Here is a 16,403-nt window from a genome sequence, read left to right as displayed (position 1 = left end):
GTCCTCTTAACTCCTTGGGTTGAGCTGTTGATATATTTGTCGCATCTTTTGGGTGTCTGTAAATTTCGATGCAAGTCATAGTATGTTGATCTGTGTTGCTGCTGCTTTTTCCTCAATTCTTTTCAGTGGTGGTCTATATTGTTTCCCCGGTTGCTAGAGACTTTGACGGCTTGGTGTTGTTCCTGATGGGTGCTTCTTATGCTGCAGTTAAAGTTTTTCCACGTAGTTAGTTCCATGGCTGCCCCAGCTACTGACTCTGAGAAACTTATTTGCACTGTATTAGAAGCTGAACGACCATAAATCAGGTTCTTTACAACCTGTCTTTTGGACTTGCTATATCTTTCTTGTTTGTTTTTTCAATATGGCAGTCTTTTAACACATACAATTGTTCATCTTGCAGTTCCATCTCCAGGAGGTCGACGTGCTGTCCGAGGAAAGCGTGAAGCGGGCGGTTGGGAACGTGATCGACAAGTTCGGAAAAATCGATGTGCTGGTCAACAATGCCGGGGTCCAGTGCGTGGGCCCTCTCGCGGAGATCCCGCTTTCCTCCCTCCAGAAGACGTTCGATACCAACGTCTATGGTAATGCATGCTGATGATTTGGTCTATCCTCTGCACGGTCTCGATTCGCTGCTTGACGTGTGCTATTGGGTTGACTGATTTTGGTTTCTGGGTTGAACGTGTGGATGCCATCGCTGAGCTTCGTGTCGAAATGCGGTGTTCTGGGTGAAGTTATCAGCTCTTTATGGACGTGGAGTGATATGTATCCTGGTTTGAAAGCAGCTTCCTAAGATATAGCAACAACGCAGCTGCATTCTACTCCTAATTTGTCCCATCCACAGTGCATTTGTCTCGGTACAAGAAGTTCGACTGAGAAACACGGAATAGGCTTATGCAGAATATTTAGACGCTGTAAAGCATTTTTCTCAGTTGTCGTGCTGATTAGCTCTTAGTCATCTCTTTGCCAATCCAGTCTATTAGTTTTAAGCCAGACATCACATGTAAGCAGATGTAAGTAATGCAGTGAACCACAAAAAGGGGTAGGTTAGTACCGAAAAGTAACTCATATGCTTTCTTTCACAACATCCCTTTATTTGTAGTCAAAACTCAAGGAAAAAAGACATTCTTCTAGATCTATTGGTTGAAATTAGAGTTGTAAAACTGTAGTTCGCTTAGCCAATTTTTTTGCATCTCTGCTTATATGCATACTCATTCTGTATTTATGTTATTTATCAGTGGCATGATATTCTTGCAATTAGCTCGGGATATGTTCATAGCATATTGCAAAATACTTTGACCTTGACGATTAACTTAAGTAAAACGATTGCATCTCTTTTATCACTGACGAGAGCTGGATGTTACAGCTGAAAATTCTCAGTTCAGAACAGATCGCATGTTGTCAGAGGAAGTAATGGGTACTTGAGACTTGTGTGGACCCATATTTTGTTTAAAGGGGGTTTCAAAGGGTCATGGAATAGGTTTCAGGTTCCAAAAGTTTAGAATCGTGTCATTTGCATGGGAAGTCTCTTTTAGAGGCAAATGAGTCATTCCTCGATAAGCATAAAGGTATCCTCAACATCAGACAATTTTCTTATGTGTGTTATAACATGTTCTAAGTGTGCTTGGTCTTTTTTTTTTTTTGTGTGTGCAGATTCCTTGATGCACAAGGCAGCTGCTGCAGAAATGCTGTATCTTTTGGAACCCAGCAATAAGGGCAAGGCTGTGAAATTAATTGAGGATTCAAGCAACAACTTGGTGCAAAGGTACTGTTTGGTGCAACGAAGGTCTACCATCTTCATTTCATTTATTTTGGACCGTTTTACGCTGCCATCCCCTTGATAATCTGTTGAGCATGTCCACGTTATGTTGCATAGAAATGGAGCACTCAGATCAGTTAAGGAATGGAAACTCAAGGATTGTATTGCGGTTCACAAGCTACTCTCCTCAGCAGTAGTTGATATGGATGCTGCATCAAGTAAGTTTTGATCTCGTCAACTGTTTTTGGTAAAGTTATGCTTAAAATGTGGAGTATCTGTTGGAATAATTGGAGTAGCAGCAGTATAGGGTAGCAAGTGGGTGGCTGGGTGGGTGTGTGTTGGGGTGTGAGAGTCAGGGAGGGATCTCGTCGGTGAATTTCGTTACTGATGACCATTCTTCTATCCCTACTTCCTTATTGGCCTACTCATTTTACTGAATACAAAGATGGGATATTATGATTGGATAAAGCTAGATTTGACTTTTGAGATGGTGTCTCTGACACTTGTAAAATACATCTTCAACAGGATGGAAATTACGTTGTGCTGAATACTTCCCGCACTCCACATATTTTGAAGGAAGTCGCAGTTCTGCAGTTCTAAAGTCCTCGTACAACCAGATTTCTAGTAATCCTGAAAATGGAGTCAACCATCCTGCGGGTGGCATAAGCATGGATTCTCTTGCGTCAAATGGAAAACTGGAAGCTTTTAAGGACCTCTCTATCTAACAAGTGGACTTGAAAGCTCATTTTGGGCAATGTAATTCTACATTCATCGGTATGAATGAGAGTTAGTTCACAGCAATAGCTGTGGCTTGGGAGATAGTTCGTTCAACCACTGGGGAAGTATCATTCATGGGGCCTTTTCCAGTTCATGGCCATTCTGTCGCTTTATTGGATTGGCATTTGCTTCTGTTCTTTTTGGCCTCCCTCTCCCTCTCATCTTGGAATTTGTTTTGCTAATTGTGTATAATCTTCCTCCACTTTCGTTTCCAGTCGATTCATAGCCTTGTGTGTCTGTGGGCATGAATGAGAAAAGGTGGCAGGCTCCATGGGAATATGCATTAAGCTAAGGTTTCCCTTTTTGCATTGTTAGTTTTACAATCTATAGGACATCCCTGAGGTGGAGCCACAGGAGAAATTTTGAAGAACGGATGCTTCATCAGCCTTAAGAACAAGTGGCCTCTGCAAACTTACTTCTGGAGACATGTTGTACTTCCCTTATTTATGTCCACCATTGTTTTTCCTTTGTATAAACATTCCGTTCTGTGAAAAATTTTGGAATGAGATGTTACAAATGATAGATTTTGCATCAATAAGACATGCTCTCCTGGGTTGGTTTTTGTTCTTCGTTTTCTAGTTTCAGGTCATGAAAGTTTTCTATTTTTTGGTTAAGTATGCAAGTGAGTGATTCGGGCCTTGGCTCTATGTTATCCTTGCTAATATGAACCTCCTAATTTATCTTCTAATTTATCTTCTAATTTATCTTCTTCTTTGATTTTTTCGTATCACTAATGAAATGGATGAAGACAAGTGGTCTCCTAATGGGTTGTTGTAGAGGAGCCATATGTTTTGCTGGACTTTATCTTTTTTCTGTTACGGAAATTTCCCTAGATTGTAGGGAAAATGTTTCATTTTCTTTTTCTTTCTTATAGTTTTCCCTGAAACAACCTTCAAAGAAATTATCTCTTGAGGCCTTTGGCAATTTCTCCTGCTTTTAAGTTGTCTGAAACTCCGAAAATAAATTTAGAAAATGCGAAAATAATGGTATGCCATTTTTGCTGTTTTCGCACCAAAATAAGGAGGTTGAAATTATGTAGCCTCATCTCCGTTCTGAGACCACAACCAGAATAGTAATATGAATGGCACGAAATATGTAAGTTCAAGAAAAAGCCATTTTTCTTCTTTTCTGAGTCCCAAACCGACCACTTGCGCAATGCTCTCATATCTTGTGAGGGATGGTGTGGAATGATCTTTGATACTGTGTACAGTGCATCTTAAAAATTATGCATTCGTATCACTTTTAAAAATGAATATTACTTGTATTGCCTATAAAAAATTAATGAATAAGAGATTTTTAACGTTCATAAAAATATTTAGACATGCATAATTGCAAGGGATGGAGAGAACTTTTCATGAACTAATTATTTGAATTGATCTAAGTGAAAAATATTTTCCAAATCTATGAAACAAACAGAATCTAAAACAAAACCAAAGACTAAATTGCTATTGCTCTATCCATTATCAGTTTTTGTCCATCACGTTCTTCCAAATTCTATTGCTCATCTGTCTTCAATCTTTTTATTTAAAAGAGGAAAGATAAAACTAAAGTTTTTTTTTTTTTTTGGTGAAAGGTAAGAATATATTGAGCTTTAACCAAAAAAAACAAGATAAAACTAAAGTTGTTTCTGCAAATATCAGCAATTTTTTAGCATATTGCTACAACTTTGATTACGCACTATGCTAGCTATTTCTTGATCAGCCTTTGGTAACTGTCTGTAACAGCAATAGTACTGAGGTCCTCCATTTATCTTAAGCATGCCCACTCTAGGGCTCCAAAATAGGAGAACATGACACGATGAATAGTTACAGTTTATCGCAATTTACGTGATTAAATACACCATGTGCTGTATTTTCGAACAAGCTATATGCATCATTACCATTATCCCGAGATAGGATCTGTGCGCAAAGATTCCTTTGCCATTGCAGCACCCTCAGATCGTTTCACGGGACCCGGCGTATGAGCCGACCATTCAACTTCGACCTCACATTTACATGTCCTGAGAAGGTGGGACCACTCCCAAGCAAGAGATTCACTTCTACATAGTGTAGTGTAGCAATGGTAAATCATCCGATGCGTCACAAGAGAACCTCTTTGCAGATATAACCTCTTGCTACCTGTGCCAAGTCAATACACGTATCTGCGAAGAGGCCCTGTTTCATCGTAAGTCCGATGAGCAAACATTGTAGTTGGCACATTCATGGGCAGCTCCCTTATGCAAATTCTTGAGCTACTTGAAACTCGTCCTCAGTTCTAGCTGTCTCTGTCAGATTGCGAAAGCCCACTGCTCTCGCTAATCTCACTTTTACAGAGGGGGCATGAGGCATTGATCTTTAACCATTTATCAATGCACTCAACGTGGAAGACATGGTGACAAGGTAGCTCTTTAAGTTCATCATTATCTGCATATCTTGACAAGCAAATACAGCAAACCTGCACAAATACAATGGCAACATCTCTTTGTCTGCTTGAAGATAAATATCATGCCTAGCTGCCGATAGTAAGCATTTGCGACTTGCTGCTATCATGATAGTTTCACCATGTTAAGGAACGTATAAGCAGATGTGAGGCGAGGCCTTTCTTTTTAGGACGCGAAATCAAATGCTAGTCCTACATTATAGGTCAAAATTCAGCAGGAGGGTGCTTGAACTCCAGAATTGGAATGGGAGGACATAAGTGGATTTTATGCTTACCGCATCTTCTCCTGACAAGAAACACTCCTTTTCTGTCCCTGGAGCCAAGACCCCGCCTTCACTTCCTCCTGTGTTAAATTCCTCACCGTCAGCATTTAAGTCTTGCTTCACCTTGAATTTGTAGATAGGAGGAGCATTGATGGTTTCTGAGGTGGCTCCTCTTGTCTGCGAAAAGTCTTCTCGGATGCCCAGAACAGACATTATGCAAGGTAGGCAGCAACAAATTGTTGCACATAGTATAAAAGGCATGGCATATCCAATACAGCTAAAAGTTAGAAATACTATACATAACCTGCAAAAGGGCAACAACACATATTTCACCAAGCACAGCAATTACATGTATAGACAGAACAGAACAGTTTCTGTGACATCCGGATTTTCAGGTTTTAATTTCGACTGGATAAATATGACCGTCTTCATTCAATTGAAGCCAGAGATTGTGAAATTGGGATGCAACTATGCCACAGTGGTAAGGAAAAATACCAATTTGATTGATGAGGTGTTGAATGAATTAATGTGGGTCAATTTGATTTAATTCAAGTGGGATTAAGATTTAATTGGAAGAGAATTGATGAGAATTGAAGAAATGGGACGTACGAGAATAGGACCCCGGCGGAAAAATAAAATGGACCCATTGGAAGAGGTTGTGGAGGATTGGGTGAGTGGAGTGTGATGTCACCCATGATGTCATGGTGGTGGGCCATTTTTGTTGAATAAAAGAAAGAGAAAAAGAAAAGAAAAAGCCCTCCCCTTCTTCTCTCTCCTCCCTCTCTCTTCCGTGCGATTCCCCCATCTTCTTCTTCTTCTTCTTCTTCTTCTTCTTCTTGTTGGTGATTTTCAAACCTAGAAATTGCAGAGGAGACGTTGGAGCAGCCATTGCCGTTCGCCCATCGCCGCCGTCGCGCGCGGTTGCCTCGCGCTCGCCCGCGCCTGGCCGCGCGCCGCTCCGCCCCCTTCGCCTCTCCATCGTTTCTCTCTTTGTTCGCTGTCCTAGAAGCTCAGGCCTTCGCCGGAGCTCCCTCCGCCGCCGTGCGCCCCCGCCTTAGCCCGCCGGAGCTTTGCCTTGCGTCCGCCGCCCTTGGCCGCCCGAACCGGCGCCAGATCCGCTCCCTCTCGGCCCCGATCAGCAACCCAGAAAATGGGTATGGCAGCCCACGTTTGGCCCGTTTTGGCCGCCTTCCCGAGCCCGGATGCTCGGCCTGCCTTGAGGAAAGTCGATCCTCGCGTCGTCCCCGTCGTTTTGGTTCGCTCGGCTCGCTAATCCGGTGAGTTTAACTCACTAAATCTTGATTATAGTGTTAATGATGTCCTAAGTGTGCTTAGTTTAAATTAAGTAAGTTTATGTGGGTGGATTAGTGTATTTAATTATAAATTGAATTAAGAGGTTGGTTTATGTTAAGTGTGTTTAAATTAAAGGTTAAAAGAAGTTATTTAAAGTTAAGCCTTGATGTGACATAAAAGGATTTTAGTTTTGAATTATTTAATGATTTCGAATTCTGGAATTTATAATATTATATTATATTCCGAAATTATTAAAATATTATTTAAAAAAAAACGAAAAAATTATTTTTAACCCCAATTGCTCAGAATTTCGTGCCGATCGCTGCTATGTATTCGGATTTTGAAATTGATGGTTGGATATCAAGAATTGAGGGTGGATTGCGAAAAATATGGATATTATTATTTAATTAATTTTCGGAATAAAATTTATTATTTATTAAAATTCAAAAATTTCGTCGGGACCCAAAACTCTCAGAATTTCGTGCCGATCGCTGCTGTGTATTTAGAATTTGAATTTGATGATTGATTGTGGCAAATTGAGTGTTGATTGTGATGAATATGGATTTTATTCATAAAATCCCAAGTGTCGAGTTTGCATTGAAATTGGATTGTTAATGGCTAATATCGTAATTGGATTATGTGAGTGAAATGTAAAGTATCCAAGGATCGGTATCGAATTGTCGTGTGCTAGTTGAAAGGCTCGAGTCGCAGTAGTGGCTAGGCCGACTGGATCCTTATTCTTTTAGAATGCTGTCGATAGAACGACGTGGCTTGGTCGCAGTAGTGGCGAGACCGACTGGACCTTATTCTTCTAGAAATGCTGTCGATAGAACGACGTGGCTTGGTCGCAGTAGTGGCGAGACCGACTGGACCTTATTCTTCTAGAAATGCTGTCGATAGAACGACGTGGCTTGGTCGCAGTAGTGGCGAGACCGACTGGACCTTTATTCTTCTGGAAATGCTGTCGATAGAACGACGTGGCTTGGTCGCAGTAGTGGCAGGACCGACTGGACCTTCATTCTTCTCGAAATGCCGTAATGTTAATAGATAGCCGACCTGGGAGTAGGTTATGCCCTTGTGTGGCAGTGAATAATAATTGGAATGCGTGCTAAGTGCAATCATGATTTATATGAAAGTGATGGCGTTACAATTGTTTGAATTATTATTATTACCTGAGATTATGAGATACAAATTGTGCTAACCTGCAGGAATGAATTGAGGTGATGTAAGTTCTCTGTGTGATGTGGCTAGGCCACCCTTGGGCGTATTTTCTTTCTAATAGGGGTTTAAGGGGTTGAACTTGCTGAGACGTTGTCTCAGTGGTTATTGAATAACCATTTCAGGTTCCTGGTGGACGGAGCGGCCAGATAGCTTTGGTTGGCCTTGAGGAGTTGCAGAGGTGAAGTCATAAGGATTGGAGAGCGTGTCCGACTTATAGGTCGTAAGACAGTTCATTTTAAGAGTCGATCTTTTGTAGACTTTTGGCTGTAGGCCTTCGTCTGTAACTTCGTTGGTTTGAGTAAGTGCTTGGTTATGAAATTGTTTCCTGCTTTTCTATCCCGTATTTCATTGTCAGGGGTTTTATAATACGTTCCGCTTGCGCATTAATAAATGAATGGGGTCGGCGACACTACCTGGGAATGTCGCATTTGCATGACCATGGTGGGATGTTGGCGCGCTCGGGGTTCGGGGCGTGACAGTTTCGGAGTATCAGAAGGTGAAGAGTGACCTCCAAAAATCCACACATAGCCGACAACAAACCATACAGCAAAAAAATTGTCTAAGGCCATCTTGAAATGGTCCACCAGCCCACTAATTCTGCAAAAACAAAATTAGCTGTTGATTCCATCTATCATAGATTGTATAGACTAGGTTATTCTGAATGATGCCAACAATCCCACAACGTGCAAATTGAAATTCAATTTGAATAGATGAGAAGCAATCATCATCCATGAGCAGCATAAGAAATGATTGACCTTTACCGTGAACTCAGAGTGTCTGCAATTTGGCCATTCCATGATGCCGATTCTTCAGAATGTTGATTGCCCTCATCTGTGGACTGTGTGACAGAGATAGCTGTATAAGAGCTAGGCTCTGATTGACTGCTATGAGAAGTCCCTCGATGGGATCGACTGGACTGCTGATCACTACCGCGGTTGCCAGAATGATAACGCCAGTAAAGAATAGGCAGCGTTGCCACACAACCAGATGCATAACCTACAACCCATGCAAATAGTGGAGCCTCTGGATTTTCATGTCTTGACAATGACAAAACCACTATGGATGCTATAATTTGACCCACAGTGACAACTAACTCCATTGAAATCCATAGTCCAGAATTCAATGGACTTGTTCGATGCTGGTGGTAATCATCACTCCTTCTTCTCGTGCTAGAGGAATTCACGAAGTTCAATCTATTTGATGACTTTACAGTTGTTTGATCCGCAGGGGCTGGCATGATAGGCGAAAGTCCATCCTCATCCTCTGTCGAGTCTACCCTGCGTTGCTGATCACCATGAGATGCTGTCAATGAGGCGTCCCCATTTCTCTCTACATCAATTATGTGCTGATGACCACTACTACTCTCCACTTGTTCCATTAGCAAAGGATACCGATCTATTTGACTATCTCTGTCGTTCGGGAGCTCCAACATCCATCTAAGTTGACTGAAAGACAAACTTATATGACAGGAGTGTCCAACATTGTAAGTTAAAAGTCACGAGCTTCCTGTCTTATTGAACTTGCTCCAATGAATAATAGCTCCAAAAACATATGAAAATTTTATCATCTTTCAACAGAAACTCCCGACACTTGGCATTCAGCAAATGTCAACAAATAAACCGATCGTCAAGCTTCTCTTCCAAGAATCCTCTAGAATAGGAGCAATAGATATCATTATTATCATTACCACGAGCTCATTAAACTCATGAAACAACAATAAAAGAAGAACAGGGGGAAATTGCAGACCGCGGACTGCGTCAAGCATGCTCTCAATCTGCGCCTTTAGGAACCCGACCGGCCCGAGTTCCGACTTCCTCAACCAGTAGTGCCCAACCATGCGGCCCTCGTCTGGGCCAGGTTCGTGATCGCGCCCTTCCCCAGCTCTTCCATCGCCTTGAACGCGGCCTGGAACCGAGGCTCTATCTCCTCCACGAACTCGTCCGTGGACCCGATTCGGCTCACGTCCAAGGAAAAGCCCTAGCTCCGATGCTGGTGTAGCCAGTCCACATACCTCGTCCACAGCGAGCAGGAATCCTCCCCAACCCTCTAGCCCGCACCTCTCATTCTTCGCCGCGCCGTCGGCCCTGCCTAGGTCCACCGAGATCCCCCTCGTGACCGATCGGGCCAGCGATAGGGACAACACCCAGTCGACAGCGGGGATCTCGGCACCGCTCGGGAACGAGACCGAGGCCGCCCCCCTCCTGCTGGAGGCCGATGGCTTCACGGCGGAGGTGGGCGGCGTCTTCGGCCTGAGGGAGGGGGAGGACGAGCAGATACCAGAGACGGAGGACGCCATCGGCGGCGGCGGCGGCTCGAAGTCGGAGTTGATGACGAGTTCGTCGGAGGGAGGCAATCGGACAGAGGCCCAAGAGTTGCCGAGAGACCAATGCGAGCACAAACCTCGATCTCCGCGTTGGAAACAGTCGGAGGCGAAGGTTTGAGAAACCAGCTGCGACGGGCGGGGCTCTTGGAGGAGGCAACGTGACAAAGGTAGATGACCGGCGAGGCTTTTTGGAGAGCAGAGGCGGAGGCGGAGGGGGTGGGATGCGCTGAGAAGGAAACGGAGGAAGTAAGTGCAGCTCATTCCGTCTGCTCTTCCACGAAAGAGAGACAAAACCTAAAAAATTCAAGTGAGGAGAGAGAAAATTTAAGTGGGAGCGTTGCGCATTTATTACCTGTCCTTTCTTCTGCCAGCCGAGCCGAGCCAACAGCCGAGTTATTTGGGAGAGTAGAGAGAGAAAGAAGCACTGAGTCGAGATCGAGGAGAGGAAGATGGCGCCTGACCTTATGGGTCCCACGAGGACACGTGTCGCGCTCCCACCGCCTTCTTGTTTGCCAGGCTGTTACATAAGACGTACCCAATATTTTCTCCGGTCGAAGGGAGGACCTTGCACCTCAGTTTGATACGTGCCAAACCACCAAGTTTATAGAAAAAAAAAATAATAGTGATTTTTTTTATCTTGCCGGCCAATTAAACTTAACAAATAATGAAGAAGTCTTGCTTCAATGGAAAATCCCTATGCTTTGTCAACTCATCGCTTTATATTTTCTAGAGAGAAACTATTTCAATACCGCTAATTATTGGGTCAGTAGTTGCGCTATTAGAAGATTTCAAATGTATGCCAATCTACTTGAGACAAACGTTGAGCGTATACTCATGAAACTACCAAAGTTGACTTTGTAAATTATTGGTATACATTCGCGCATGATGTGAGACATATGACGTCTCATCTAGACGTAATATTAATTTAGACTTGGTCCGCATTCTAATTATGTCCGTTGACCAGGTTTCTTAAGAGGATCTACAAATATACATTAACTTTCGCAAACTTGATTAACGTTGATCATAACAAACGCTTACCAACTTTCTACCCAAAAAACAAAAAAAAAAAAAACAAAAACAAATGCTTACCAACTGCCTTCGTTATGTTCTAGTTTGAGACTTTCTAACGCTCATCTGGAATGGTCTTTGGATTGAGAGAAGCGGTACTTTCAGCACTAGAGTTCTTGAGATTTTTATTTTTTTTAAGGTTTTTGTTTATTACTTTAAACTGCAAATTGAACGAAGAGTTCTAATTTAACCTTTAAAATCGGGGACATGGCATGTGTAACGACCTATAAGAGAAAATTTATTATTTTGATAAATATCGATTAACAATTTAGTCTTGTGTGGAGGGTTTTACAGATCCAACTCTATAAATAGGGTGACTATCGCGAGCACTTGAAAGCAAAATAGTGAGGCCAACTCAGGAAGAAAAATGAAGATTGAAATAGAGAGCAAGAAGCTGGTCAAACCCTCAGCTCCCACAGCTGACCACCTTCGCAAGTTGAAGATTTCTCTAATTGATCAGCTTCAGCCTCCAGTTTATGTTGGTATCATTTTCTTCTACTCATCCAAAACTGATGTACCCGACCCTTCATTCGTGCCTATCAGCGAAAGATTTCGTCTACTTGAGAAAGCTCTCGCAGAAACCCTAACCTTCTTTTACCCTCTTGCGGGCCGATATGTCAAAGAGAAGTGCTTGCTTGAATGTGACGACCAGGGGGTGGAGCTCATGGAAGCCAAAGCTGATGGAACTCTTGATCAATTTCTCCATAGAGAAACTGACCCCGATGATGTCCTCGGTCATTTGGCAACTCAACCTCATCAGATGGACCAGATTGGGTCGCCTCTGGTGGTTGTCCAAATGACCAAATTCACTTGTGGTGGCATGGCGGTCGGCCTGCGCGTCTCGCACAGAATCGCCGACATGCACACTATATCATCCTTCCTGAGCATGTGGGCGATGGCATGTCGTGGAAGCATTCAGACGGCTAACCATCCGTGCTTCGATGTATCATCCATTTTACCGCCAAGAGACTTGCCCAAGCTCGAGCCTCCTGCCAAACTAATGCTAGGTGCGAAATATGTCGTGAAAAGATTCGTGTTCGACAACCAATCTATCTTGAAACTCAAAGCCATCGCAAGGAGCGGAGGCTTCAATTCCAAAAGGGAACCCTCTCGTGTGGAACTGGTCACAGCGCTCGTTTCCATTGCTCTCTTGAAAATTGCCAAGCTGAGAAATGGTCAATCCAAGCCGTTCCTCATTTCACACACGGTGAACTTGCGCGGAAGGACAGATCTCCTATGGCACGATAATTTGGGCGGCAATGTCTACACAATGGTGAACGGGAAGTCCACAGCCGAGGTGACCGAGCTTGGGCTACATGGCTTGGTGGGTTTGGTGCGAGATGCAATAACAACCTTGCTTGCTAAATTACCAAATGCGATCGACGGGGAGGATTTGGGCGACATGGTGACGAACTCGGTGGGACAGTTTCAAGAGGAACTGCGAAAAGGCGACACCGACGTGCTCATTTTCACCAGCTGGTGTCGGTTTCCGCTGTACCAAGTTAATTTGGGTTGGGGTGAACCTGAGTTTGTGAGTAGCTTATGCACTTCGTTTGACTCGGTCATCTTGATGGATCACAAGAAAGGTGGTGATGATAATGGAGTTGAGGCGTGGGTGAGCCTGACTGAAGAAGACATGGATCTTTTCCGTCAACAAGATGACATTTTAGAATATGCTTCCCATAAGTAGACAGCACGATCCTATCATAGAGTTTATCCGCACGTGACCCGTGGACTATATAATTTCATGTATGCACATTGTAAGTCCACATGTAATGTGAAGGATGGACGAATAAACCTTTGTCTGTTTTATTTAGTTTTTCAGTGTAATAGCAGTATGTTGATTTGTAAGTTATATTAGGAAATTGAAAAAAAAACTCGCTCTCTTGCAAAAAGTTAGGTAAGTTTGGATATAACAAACTTTAGGTAACCCTGTTGTACTACTATATTGCCACTGTAATGAAAAGCTATAGAGGTTTCTTGACTATATCTTGAATTATTTTCTTGCGGTTTGATCAGTGTGAATTACTTGTCCATCATCGTACCAACTTTCCGCACATCATACTTTCGGCCGCATTGGCACATATGTCACATATGTTGGTTTCAATTTGCTGAGGTACTTTGATCGGAAGATTGATTGCAGAATTTATAACTTCTACAAATCAACAAATCCAGTACGTATGGAAAGTCTTTCTTTATAATTGTTCTTGACGTGCTGAACAAAACGAGGATAGTGAAACTGACTGGCTGCCGGCTTGGTAAGAACGCCCCATAATTTTTCTACCTGCTCAATTTTTAGAGGTCCGAGAAGAACCACCATAATGTGCGGTTAAGTCATCGGACTGATAGTACCATTTGTCTAGAGATCTGCGACCTGTGAATCACCGTCAAGTTGGTTGGAAAATGGTTCAATGACAATATCGAGGAAGAGTTTAGCTGGGCCGGCAAGTGGTGGCTTTTGGTCATAATCTTATCGTATCATATGATCTTGTTGTATTAGATTTAGGTTTAACGCGTGCCCGAGATTGTTAACTGTTGTGAAAGCGAACGATGGAACAATAATATATAGACAGAATAAGAAAATAAATCGGACACCAGATTTACGCAATTCAATCATAAATAGCTACGTCCATAGAGAGAGCGGCGATGAATTTCATTATAGATCATGTGATACAATAAATATTATACACTCGAGTCACTCAAATACTCTTTCGGTGTTTTCCAAATCATAATTACACCCAATAACGCATGCAGTGTTTAGCTTCGAAATTCCTCACGAAATAATCTCTCAATCTCAAAAAGGAATTACACGCAAATCTTATCTCAATATTTAATTGGCTACAAACACTAATTCTTCTTGGATGTAATTACACAAATGAAAAACAACAAGCCCACTTTCAAGCACTCGATATTTGGTGCTTCAAGATTGCTTGCATCAACAACGGCAGAACACTAAGCACTCACGCGGTGCTTCAAGACCTTTTGTGATCCACCAAGCATCCACGAGAACGTGCATATATATGCACTTGGAATTCAAGCTAATTACTGCATCAAATAATACCATATCTTTTATTGCCTTTTATTGTTTCTCTTATTCGTTTTCTCTTATTCGTTGTTGTTTGACTGAGTTCCAAAAGCCCATACCTACTAGGATAGCATTGATTTTATTTTATTTTCTGACACAAAGTCAGACTTCTTGAACTTGGATTCCAATGAAACTTTGTTTCGGTAATCTACAAATTCATGGCTTGGTCTCTACGAATCAGCAACTTGAAATCCAAATATCCATTTTCCTTTAATTTATCTTGGGTTAGGTTTCGTTCACGGACTCAAACTTGAGACATATTATAATAGCTTGGTCTCTACAAATCAGCAACTTGGAATCCAAATATCCACTTTCCTTTCATTTATCTTGGGTTCAGTTTCATTCACGAACTCAAACTCAAGACATATTATAACAATCTCCACTTTGGCTCGACGTTTGAGCCAAGTCACAATCACTTTGCAAACATTTAAACTTTGTCACTACTTTCCCATAGCCCTCGATGGGCTCAACCGCCACAATATTATCCAAGTCTAAGCATTGCTTAAACTTTTCTATAACTTAGGACCTCATTAGAATACCAACTCCACATGCACCTTTAACTACTCCGCAAGGATTTTCCGAAGCAACCTCCTTTACCACAGATAAAGCAAAACCATTATTGCATCTATATCTGTCAGGAGATTGAATACGTACTTTCTTAATTTCAGCAATTATGGCAACCATTAGCTCTATAGGCTCCACCTCACTACAAGCACCATCCGTGTCGATTACTTTGCTTGTACTCGTACTCCTTGCCTCAAGAGTTTCTGGTGGCGACTCCATCTCAAGTTGAACACCGTTCAGATCCGTTTGAATACTGCTATAATTACTCTAGCTAGAAGTACTGGAGACTCGTCAGACGTAACTTCTCTACTGATAATAGATTAATTTAACTCCGGGCACCACAATCAATAACCCTTATCACCTCATGCATAGCTTAGGAATATGCACTTTCTTACCCTTTCATCAAGATCACTCGCTCAAATATAAGATGGGCAACCAAATATTCGAAGAATAGAATAATTAGTAATGTTACCTAACCACATTTCCTTGGGAGTCTCATATCCAATCATAATTGATGGAGATTTATTCATTAGGTAGCACGACGTACTTAGCACATCCACTAGGAATCTTCTAGCCATACCAGCACTAGAGAGCATTTTATGGGTCGTCTTTAACAATATTTTGCTCATCAATTCTACAATATATTGTGATTCATCAGTATTAGTACGATGTTTTACTATGTCTTCTTGCATGCAATTCATTTAATAGCTTCAAGCAAAACTTCATGCTACTGTCAATCCGCACATGCTTGATTGTTTTATTAGTCTCCTTTTCGATCAAATATATCAATTGCTTGATCCTGACAACAATATCAAACTTGTGCTTAAGCACAAATACCCACATCTTCATCAAGTAGTTATAAAAATTTGTTAGCATATATCTAGCACTCTTTCTCAAAGGAAACCGCGACAACTTGTGAACATTCAAATGAATTAACTCTGTAATTTCCATGGTTTCTTTGACAATCGTACTAAATTGTACTTTCCGCCATTGATCTAAATCACAGCACCTGCATACATTCAGTTCGTTAGGAACATAACTACATAATAGATTTCTTTCACTTAAAACCTTCAAGCTTCTCTTGCTAATGTTCCCCAAACACATATGTCACAATTTAGACTATCAAACAGATACATTCGACGTCTTCGCAGCGAAATTTGTCACTCTCTTACCTTGAAGCTTATATAGGCCACTGTGCTTGATTCCTTTCATTATTATCGAAGCACCTCGAATTTTTTTTTAGAATTCCACTGTCACGCCCCGAACCCCGAGCGCGCGCACATCCCCCTACGTTCGATCAAATGAGACGTCCCAGGTTAAGTCGCCGACCCAATCAAATCTTTAATGCACATGCGGAAGCGTATTATAAAACCCCTAACAATAACATACGGGATAGAAAAGCAGGAAACAAAATCACAACATAACACTTTCATAATTCAACGGAATTACAAACAGAGGTTTACGGCCAAAAGTCTACAAAAGACCGGCTCTTAAAAATGAATTGTCCTACGACCTACAAGTTGGACACATTCTCCAATCTTAAGACTTCACCTCTGTAACTCCTCAAGGCCAACCAAAAGCTATCCGGTCGCTCCGTCCACCAGGGACCTGAAATTTTAATCCCACAACCGGGAT

General features: G+C 42.1%; 2 protein-coding genes across 2 annotated transcripts; one reads left to right on the top strand and one right to left on the bottom strand.

The window, feature by feature from the left end:
* Positions 1 to 786: 786 nt before the first annotated feature.
* LOC139885044 (uncharacterized) lies at positions 787 to 9,160 on the bottom strand. The gene is made up of 7 exons (XM_071868995.1): positions 8,490 to 9,160; positions 8,142 to 8,325; positions 7,680 to 7,810; positions 5,824 to 6,069; positions 5,227 to 5,518; positions 4,822 to 4,966; positions 787 to 947 (listed from the first exon to the last, which is right to left on the bottom strand). The coding sequence occupies exons 1-7, from the start codon at positions 9,158 to 9,160 to the stop codon at positions 787 to 789; spliced, it is 1,830 nt and encodes a 609-aa protein (XP_071725096.1).
* Positions 9,161 to 11,486: 2,326 nt separating this feature from the next.
* LOC139885042 (acetyl-CoA-benzylalcohol acetyltransferase-like) lies at positions 11,487 to 12,809 on the top strand. The gene has a single exon (XM_071868994.1). It carries the CDS (start codon positions 11,487 to 11,489, stop codon positions 12,807 to 12,809), a length of 1,323 nt encoding a protein of 440 aa, XP_071725095.1.
* Positions 12,810 to 16,403: the final 3,594 nt, after the last annotated feature.

The sequence above is a fragment of the Rutidosis leptorrhynchoides genome, unplaced genomic scaffold (assembly GCF_046630445.1).
Source record: "Rutidosis leptorrhynchoides isolate AG116_Rl617_1_P2 unplaced genomic scaffold, CSIRO_AGI_Rlap_v1 contig72, whole genome shotgun sequence".
Classification (NCBI taxonomy): Eukaryota; Viridiplantae; Streptophyta; class Magnoliopsida; order Asterales; family Asteraceae; genus Rutidosis; species Rutidosis leptorrhynchoides.
Note: the sequence above shows the minus strand (reverse complement) of the source record. Positions and strands in the feature narration are given on the sequence as shown.